The sequence below is a fragment of the Balearica regulorum genome, chromosome 3, assembly GCF_011004875.1.
Source record: "Balearica regulorum gibbericeps isolate bBalReg1 chromosome 3, bBalReg1.pri, whole genome shotgun sequence".
NCBI lineage: Eukaryota > Metazoa > Chordata > Aves > Gruiformes > Gruidae > Balearica > Balearica regulorum.
Window position 1 is genome coordinate 40,014,245 of NC_046186.1, and position 10,137 is coordinate 40,024,381.

Genomic DNA, 10,137 nt, shown 5'->3' on the forward strand with positions numbered 1-10,137 from the left:
ACTCACTTACCCCTGGTGGGATAAAGGAGGGAATCAGAAAAGTGAGAAAACTCGTGGGCTGAGATAAAGACAGTTTAATAGGTAAAGCAAAAGCTGTGCACACAAGCACAGCAAAACAAGGAATTCATTCCCCACTTCCCCTGGAAGACAAATGCCACCACTCTGAAAGTCCCTCCTCTTCCTACTTCTTCCTCCAGCTTTATATGCTGAGTATGACATCGTATGGTATGGAATATCCCTTTGGTCCGTTGAGATCAGCTGTTCCAGCTGTGTCGTCCCCCAGCTTCTTGTGCACCCCCAGCCTACTCACCAGTGGGGTGGTGTGAGAAGCAGCAAAGGCCTTGGCTCTGTGTAAGCGCTGCTCAGCAGTAGCTAAAACATCCCTGTGTTATCAACACTGTTTTCAGCACAAATCCAGAACTAGGTACGATGAAGAAAATCAGTTCTATCCCAGCCAAAACCAGCACATATGGTTATGTAGGCAAGCTCAGCTTTATATGCAATTACTGATGCAGTCACCAAGGTACCATGGGTCTGGCAAGGTTGTGCTTCCAAAAGGTCCCCAGTACTCCCCTCTGCTTATCTGTGAATTTCAACCACTTCTCACATAACTCCACTTCAACCACCTGTAAAACCCAGCCATCCCTTGGGGCACCATCTGTGACTTTTGTCAGGTGCCTGCGCTGGTGTCTGTCACATCCAACGATTTCTCATGTGGTGCCCAGCAGTGTCCCCCATGCTGTTCACTCAGCCCATCCTCCGGCCAGGACCGAGCTGGGGTGTCCCTGCAGCCCTAGCAATCTTCATTACACAAACACACTGGAGAACAGGCTACAGGCCATTATATCCTTGATTACAATGTATTGTGCTCTGGTTATTTATGTCAGGGTGAGTACATGGACAAGCATTAGTCGGATGTGCACAGACACAAATACACAGACAGCTGTGGCTCCACGTGCCTTGCTTAGTGCTGGGTTCCTCTGGCATGTCTTTCCGTCATGCCACTTGGTTCACCGGTGTGCCCAGAGAAAATCTAACTTGAAGGTCAAATTCATAGCTCAGTTCATGAGAACTTCATAGCAATTTCATTCTCAGCCTCATTCAGTCTGTAGAAAAAGGTCACATCCCTAAATCTGAGGCCCCATAATGCAGCTAGGAATTTCTCAAAGACAGGTTCTTACAAAATTTCAGATCTCACACAAAAATAGCCATTTCATTTATTGTCCTACCCCAGTTTACGCTGTTGTAAGGCAACCTCGACCCACTTTCTGATAGTTTGCCTTCATTTTGCCTACAATTCAGCTGGCATCAAAACCTCATGCTGTGAGTGTGAATATGAGCTGCCTGGTGACAGCAAGATTTTATTTTGCTGACAATCCTGCCACCGATTGGTGTGATTCTGACCATCTCCACATTCTCAGCTTCAGGGTACCGCTTTTCCCAATATGACATGTTACAAGCAGCATCAGTGCCTATATAAATTTCAGTCAATTAAGACTGCTGCCATAAAATGACCTCTGCAGCACTGAGATCCTCAGAAGCCCAAAGCACCACCAGCATGCCAGAATAATATACAAAGTATTTGGAAACTTATAATCTTCAGTTAAACTCAGCTCTATCAGTTGGCTACCAAGGAGCCGTGAAGTCCAAGAAGATTGGCTGACTTTACAAGAACAAGATGATCTAGAAAGTTGCAGGATCTTGCAAAATAAATTTGAAGTGAAAGGCTTAAATTTCAGTGCTTTGTATATGAACTTGGAAGAGACAACCTCTTTGAGATAACAAGAGTATTGGAAATTTAGTATATTTCCATAGTTTGAAATATTAAAATGATCATAGCTGTGCTAAGTCATATTTTCCATAAGCTATCCACCTATCTCACAAAGTATGCCACAGATACGAATCTGACCCAGCTACAATCATGGAAATATTGAAAGTGAAAAGTACTCAGACCAGTTCAGGGTTTAACAAAGTCAAATTGATTTACTGCTGTCAAGGGCACAAAGATGTATCATTTGCACAGTGCCATAATTGCTTAGAGGAGATGTAAAAGCATGGATGTAAAGGAACTAACCTGACCTGCACATACACATGTGTAATGCCAGCTCCTCATGTTCTCTCTGAGTGATGTTATTCCATCTCTTATCTAATGGTGAAAAGTTCAGTGGCCAAGGAGTGGGAGTCAGTCAGTCCCCCAGAAATTCAGAGTATTCTGCTGCACAGTGGTCCTCTGCTGAGAAGGTGGAGATATTTTCTGGCAGGAGCAGACATGGACATTGCCATCTCACAGTTAAAGCTGTCCAGTTGCTTTTAAGGAACAATTAATCATTCTCTTCCCCCTTTCCTCCCCCCCAGAGAGCACTCAATGCCATTACCAATAATCAGCTAATATGAAACGTGATTGATTCCCGTTTGGAGGAACCCCGATGAGTTTCTCCCACCAAATCAGTAAAATTAGTCTGTGTGTATAAAATTCACTCTGTATGAAATAACTGACAGCTTAAAGGGATACAGCTGCAAAACATAAACATGGCAGTGCTTTTACTGAGAGTACTTTAAATAACTGTGGTATTAATGTCCCTTCCAAGAAGTCATTTATAAAACCACAATCAATTACTATAATGATAATAATACTATATATAGCAATAGCAGGCAAGTGATGGAGATACTGGAAATGAGCTATTTTTGATTAGAGGTAGCAAAATTCTCCCTGTTAACATACATGGCTTTCTCACTATATCCTTTGTAGCTAGTATCTCTACGTGCATCAGTCATAAATGACCTAAAACTCAGAATGTAAATTTTCCAATACTTTGTTTTCACGAGACCTGGGCTCAGAGTCCCTGCGCCCCTTCCCCAGTGCCCCAGGACTGGTACCTGTCCTGGTCACACCAGCCCTGCCTTTCGTGTAGCCTCAGCTGAGAAGCAAATCATGGAGGTGTCCTGGCCAGACCAGAAAATGAGTGTGAAGAACATGAAGCCACATCAGTTCCCTGAGCTAATCATAAACTAAGTGACGGGAACCCCTCACACCGGGATTACCCCAGCAGAGTTTGCCTTCCTGAATCGCAGCCTGGGTTCTTTTGTTATGTTTCAGACTAGATAGTCCCTGACTCTGCTCAGGGGCTGCCAGGTACCACAAAAGACAGGCAGTAAACAAAGAGTTAAAATACAAGATCTACAAAATATACAACCACAACCACTCCTGCATTTTTAAAGATTAATGATAAGTAGCATTTAAGTCCTGCCCTGTATTAATAAGCAAGGTCAATCACTGACATCTTCTAGTAAATCACTTCCCATTTTAAAACCTACCTCTTTTCTGGGCAAAAATATTCCATAGAGGTATCTTCTAATTCAAAAGCAGAGAGATGAAAGCTGGACAAGGGAGGGCAGTGAGGGACAGGCTGGGGCACAGGCACTGCGGGAGGCTGGACACAAGCCCTGGCCAAGCCACGGGAGGTGGCGGCTGAGATGGCGGCAGCAGGTGAGGGGAGCATCAGGCTGCGCCAACACAGGAGGTGAGCTGGGAGGTGAACAGCGAGGGCTAAGGGACCATGTTCTCTGGGAGGCAGGAGTTGGGATCAGATAGTATAGAAACAAGGATGCCTTGGAAAGGGGCTCAGCAAGGGAAACAGCAGGAGAAAGAAAACACAATGCCTGCAGTCAATGTTACTAATTACTGTTATAATGCCAGTGTGTATCCTCATAATGTGGGTAAGGGATGAAAAGAGGTGCAGACTTAAGCCGTAGAGGAAACCTTCAGCCCAACATCTCTAGACTTTTCAGCATGTAAATATACTTCCTTAATAATGTTGGTTTAATACAATTCTTGTATGTGGTATTTATATTGTCTGAATTGCTAAGGGCTTATTTCCTATAAGGAGCACAGGAATTAAAACCGAATAACTCCCCAGCAATGGGTTTTGACATGAAGCAATGGGCCTACCCTGCAGGCTCGTGTTCTGCAGGGAAGATGCTTTGTTTATATTTTTCCCCATCTTCATTTATTGCAGTGGTTTTCCAAGGAAAAAAATGTTGACCCTGCTGAGCAGTGAGCAGACTTAAACAACGAAACTCCCCCATGTGATCAGCAGTATCCTTTGTCCTAATGGAAGCCTGGTGCTTGGGCCTGATAAAGTGTGATGGGATTTGTTTAAAGACAAGTTCATTAAGGAAAAGAAGAATTTATTTTTCAGAGTATCCTTGTGGTGCCAAGAGTGGGTAGAGCTCAGAAAGGATTTCCTTGGGGCTGTCAGTGTGAAGGGCCATTTGGGGAGAAAACCACAGCAATTCAGTTCCTACTGGAATTGAGATGCGTATAGGCAGTGCTCAGCAGAGAATAAGGCAGGGACCATGCAGGGTGGGGAGAAATGCTGGGGCCATGAAACTTCAGGGATCCCAGAGAAGTGAAGAACAAGCAGAAAAAAATGCTGCTTATATCAAGAAGCAGCAGGAGCTCTCTTGTGCACAGACCAGATCAACAGGCAGTTGTGGAGGATGTGCAAATACCATGGTGTCTTCCAGTACCTTTGAGTGTGCTTGTGGAGCAGGGGGCACTTGCTAAGTGATGATGCTGAGGAAAGCATATGGATTGCAATTGCTTATGGTCCATGCTCCAGGAGCATAGAGAGGTAGAGAAAGCCTCTTTGCTTTATCCTCTGGTCAAGGCGTCACACACGATCAGAGTGCAAACTAAGGAAATCAAGATCTGGCTTGACAGAGAAGACTCCCATGAACAATTTCTGAAGAAGGTTTGAGCTGAAGTTTTGGCTTTAGGCCTAAACTACCAAATCAGCATTTCCAATGCAGTAACAACCTGAAGATTGATAGATGAATTTCCATCTAGCTGCTCCAGTCTGTTCTCAGTCATCAGGCCTGATATTTTCTCTAAGCCTATTGATACTTTAAAGGAGTTTCTGAAGAGTGGATTGTAGTTTGGAGGGGGGCTTTTGCTGTCCCTGGGGTAGAATTTAAAAACTCACATTTTGCTAACCCAGAGTCTACGATGATACAGATCTGCTTTCCTAGGGCCTATCTGCAAAGAACAGGTTTTTTTCTGAAGTTTCTATTTTTGATTGTTCCTTATTCAGCTCATTCAGAAGGTGGCACTCCAATTTATGAATAAGAGCATATGTACACAGACCTAAGCAGCTGACTAGCTTTAAATTCATAATTCCTCATTCAAATTCTTAATTCCTCATTAGCTTGCATGTGCAAACTCTCCTCAGATCCTAATCCAAGTCCCGCTGGTGTCAGTGAGAATGGGTTTTACCTCTCAAATTTAGCCATCTAAAAATCAGGCATGTATTCTAAACGCAACTGTGGAAGAGCCACTTGTAGTCAAAATAGAGAAAGATCAGCATTTCCAGAATGTGATTCACACCATCTGCCTTAAAGACTTGTCTTGAGAGGGGACAAGTGTATTTCTGGCAGCCGCTACCTCATTCCCCTGCCTTTCGAGGGAGTTCTGTACAACTAGCCTAGAGGAGTCCTTACTTTTCAATAAGGGAAGCCAGGGGAAGGAATCTTTCTGTTTATTTTAATGGAAAAAGATTCAGGCTTTCAGTTTTCTACATCCTTTATGCCAAGATAAATTCCAAATGTGTAAGCAAGGCCCCAGAGGGTATCCCAAGTTGCATCCCACAGACTGCTAACTCTGGCTTCAGTCAGCTTTTGGGATATAAGGAAAAGATATATGAACTCCTGAAACAGAATTAAACCTTTTTTTAATTATTGTTTGTACCTTGCATCATACTGGACTGCCTGACAGAGAGCACAATTTAATAGAAATCTCAAAGCAAAGGCAAAAGCTTTTTGTCTGTCTTCTCTAAAGACACATACAGTAGGATATGTGAAATGTCAGGAATAATTAGACAAAACTATATAAGCTCCTAGCAACACTAATGTGCTGTGTAAAACTAAGCATTTGCCATAAAGTTTTAAACATTGTTTGAAAGCTGCATGTTAAAGGTAACCTGAGTAATTTTTAAGTACTGTTTCCAAGATATTAATGTAGACATGGGTATGAAAAAACAGAATAGAAAACTATGAAATGCTGGCATGCCTTTTCAGAGATAGGCTGCTCTGTTTCTTTTTCCAAAGGTGATATATAGAAGTAATTGATCCCTCTCATATAGCAATTAAAATGAAAAGGCAGATTTGTGATGCTTGACTGTGTCCAAAGAAGAGGAATGAAGCTGGTGAAGGATCTAGAGAAGGCGGCCCACAAGGAACAGCTGACGGAACTGGGGTTGTTTAGTCTGGAGAAAAGGAGGCTGACGGACATCTTATTTTGCTCTCTCCTCTGAAAGGAGGTCGTAGCCAGGTGGGGGTCGGTCTCTTCTCTCAAGTAACAAGTGATAGGACAAGAGGAAATGGCCTCAAGTTGTGCCAGGGAAGGTTGGATACTAGGAAAAATTTCTTCATGGAAAGGGTTATCAATCATTGGAACAGGCTGCCCAGGGAAGTGGTTGAGTCACCATCCCTGGAGGTATTTAAAAGATGTGTAGATGTGGAGCTTAGGGACGTGGTTCTGTGGTGGGCTTGGCAGTGTTAGGTTTATGGTTGGACTCGATGATCTTAAAGGTCTTTTCCAAACTAAATGATTCTATGATTTCCTCAGCTCTTCATCTGCTGGACCCTATTCAACAAGAAGAAAAAGGGACTTTTTACAAGGGCATGTAGAGATAGGATGAGGAGTAATGATTTTAAACTGAAAGAGGGTAGTTTTAGATTAAATGTTAGGAAAAAATTCTTTACTGTGAAGGTGGTGAGACACTGGAACAGGTTGCCCAGAGAGGTTGTGGATGCCCCATCCCTGTTCAAGTGTTCAAGGCCAGGTTGGATGGGGTTTTGGGCAACCTGGTCTAGTGGAGGGCATCCCTGCCCACAGCAGGGGAGTTGGAACTAGATGGTCTTTAATGTCCTGTCCAACCCAAACCATTCTATGATTCTATGACTAGCTCCCAGTATCAATAATTCACAGAGATCATAGAAGTGTTTGTTGGAAGGGACCTCTAGAAGTCCCTCAGTCCAACCTCCTAATTAAAGTGATCTCTCCAAAGCCAAAGAAAAAATAACCAGTTCACCTCAGCAGGAAATCTGGCCCTTTAGAGAAGAAGAGGAAATGAACTATGAATGCAGAGAAAAAAGGGGAAGAAAAGGCAGGAGAGAAGAGAAGGAAACGCAGATCAAAATTTTTATTTGAGATGCTAACATTAGAAGAAGCATAGGACTTTTTCCCAAAAGGTTGGATTTCTCTAGGTTCACTAACAGATGTGGTTTTATCTTCTAGGAAAACAATAAACAGGAAGAAACGTGGAAGCTTTTTGCTGCTCTGTTGAATATGGGATTATAAAAAAAAAAAAATTGCACCTGGACCATGTCTGTCCCTCTTTCAAATGAGTGACTTCTGAACCTGGACCTATTCACTACCTGAAGTAGCAACTTCTTCTTTCACTGTGCATCCTAGAGAGGAAAATGAATTTCACAAATTGCACCACTGAAGCCAATGTGGCTGCAAAGCCAAAAACAGTAACTGAAAAGATGCTTGTTACTCTGACCTTGGCCACAATCACAACCTTGACTATGCTGCTGAATTCTGCTGTAATCGCAGCAATATCCACAACCAAGAAGCTCCACCAGCCGGCAAATTATTTAATATGTTCACTAGCTGTGACTGATCTCCTTGTTGCTGTTCTCGTCATGCCCTTGAGCATCACTTACATAATGATAGATAAATGGACTTTGGGATACTTCATCTGTGAGATCTGGCTTAGCGTTGACATGACCTGTTGCACATGTTCAATCCTTCATCTGTGTGTCATTGCTCTGGACAGGTACTGGGCAATCACAGACGCTATTGAATATGCCAGGAAAAGAACGGCGAAAAGGGCTGGGCTGATGATAGTCACCGTGTGGACTATCTCCATTTTCATATCAATGCCCCCTTTGTTTTGGAGGAATCACCACAGCGTCAATATTCCCAGTGAGTGTCGCATTCAGCACGATCATGTCATCTACACTATTTATTCCACATTTGGGGCATTTTATATCCCCTTGACTTTGATCCTGATCCTGTACTACAGAATTTACCACGCTGCAAAGAGCCTTTACCAAAAGCGGGGTTCAAGCCGCCACCTCAGCAACAGGAGCACCGACAGCCAAAACTCCTTTGCCAGCTGCAAGCTTACACAGACGTTCTGTGTCTCGGACTTCTCCACATCTGACCCGACCACAGAGTTCGATAAAATCCATGCGTCTGTGAGGATCCCTCCTTTCGAGAATGACCTGGACCTGGCTGGTGACCGGCAGCAGATCTCCACGACACGGGAACGAAAGGCTGCTCGCATTCTGGGGCTGATTTTAGGTGCTTTCATTTTGTCCTGGTTGCCCTTTTTCATCAAGGAGCTGCTTGTGGGCCTCCACATTTGCACTGTCTCTCCAGAAGTAGCAGACTTCTTGACCTGGCTGGGATATGTCAACTCCCTTATCAACCCTTTGCTGTACACTAGCTTTAACGAAGATTTCAAGCTGGCCTTTAGAAAGCTCATCAGGTGTCGAGAACATACTTAAAAGTACTGGGAGATGATAATGATGACGTGACTCCTGGCCTTAAGAATAAGCAAAATAACTTGACTCTGTCACCATTTCTCTTGATAAAGGGGGGGATTTTTGTGTTTGCCTATTTGCTTGACTTATCTTTAGCCTGTAATTCATTCTGCCGTTTTTTACCTCTAGTGTTATTCATGGTAAAGAGTTTGAAATAAATTTATTCTACAAAGGAACAGATTTTTTAGCAATGAAACAATAACAAACAGAAACTATTCGATACTCATGTTTAAGACATTTTGTGTAATCAATGATTCAAGAAGCAAACGATATTCACTTTTATACTTTTTTCATTTAAGTATCAAATGTCTAAATTATCGTGCATTGTAGTAATATGAAGTCTTATAAACTGAACCCCATAAATACATATTCAAAAATTAATAAACACTTCATGGTCATGACAGCTAAACAGCAAATCTTTATGTGGTGTTCTGAGATAACTGTAACAGTCATTTAGAAGGAAAATAACCACCATTTCCAGCTTGGGCTAAGGCAGAATAAACCATTCCTCTGGTATTCCTCACCACGTGTGTTCCTGAAGAAGCAAAGTTCAGTTCATTCCATCTAAAAATGGATGCCATTTTGTACTCCAAAGTAATTATTTAAGTGGCTCTTTTTGTGTAAGACTCCTGGTTTATGTTCAAAGTATGGGGCAGACACCCGTGCAGTTTGTCTGGCTATTGAGAGGGCACAGCTAGCAAGCGTCACACTTGTAAGACCAGCTGCACATCTGACTGGTCACGTTTTTAATACCACTAACCGTATTTCTTCAGGGCTCAGGCCTTGTGCCTTGATCGATTCTGGGGCAGCATTATTCACTTTTGCCACATTTCTCCTGGACCTTGCGGTGCATAACCCCATGGATCAATTGATCTTACCCCACTGACTTAAACAACTGGATATCTTCTCAGCAGGCCAGCAATATACAGGAATTCAGAAACATCATCTAAAACCAAATTATTTTCTGTTTGAACAGCAGCAAAAAAAAAAAAATAGGGAAAACATTTTTTTTTTAAATAGCAGCCTGCACATCTGCCTTACTGTCATCTTACAATTCGCAATGGCATTCCTGTCAGCTTAACCTATGACCAGGTTCTCTAGCAGGATTTCTTGTTCTGTGAGTCCTTCATGGAGTTACTTCCCCTGTCTTGACAGAGACAGAGAGTTCTTTATCTCCTGTCTTCTGTGCTTGTGAAAGTTAAAATGTCCTGGTCCATATATTGTGGAAATCAGGCTGGGAAGGGGCAAAATCAAAGCTGAGAATCTGGTATTGTCCATTAGCAGCTCTTAAGCACTGTTTAAATATTGATTACTTACCTTGTACCATAATTTTCTTCCCTTTCCATCTTTCTGGACAAATTCTTTTTGAATTATATCAATATACCATATAGAAAATATCACATACATCAACCTGACATGCAATAACAGTGAACTATAGCATGGCAGCTCCAAATCCATCAAAACAAATATTAGACGTAGCAAAAGTGTTGTAACAGCACTGGAAGCCATCTCTGAAAAATGTTT

At 42.5% G+C, this 10,137-nt stretch overlaps 1 protein-coding gene across 1 annotated transcript; it reads left to right on the forward strand.

The window, feature by feature from the left end:
• The first annotated feature begins 7,290 nt into the window (after positions 1-7,290).
• HTR1E (5-hydroxytryptamine receptor 1E) lies at positions 7,291-8,704 on the forward strand. The gene has a single exon (XM_010301350.2). It carries the CDS (start codon positions 7,483-7,485, stop codon positions 8,575-8,577), a length of 1,095 nt encoding a protein of 364 aa, XP_010299652.1. The 5' UTR covers positions 7,291-7,482; the 3' UTR covers positions 8,578-8,704.
• Positions 8,705-10,137: the final 1,433 nt, after the last annotated feature.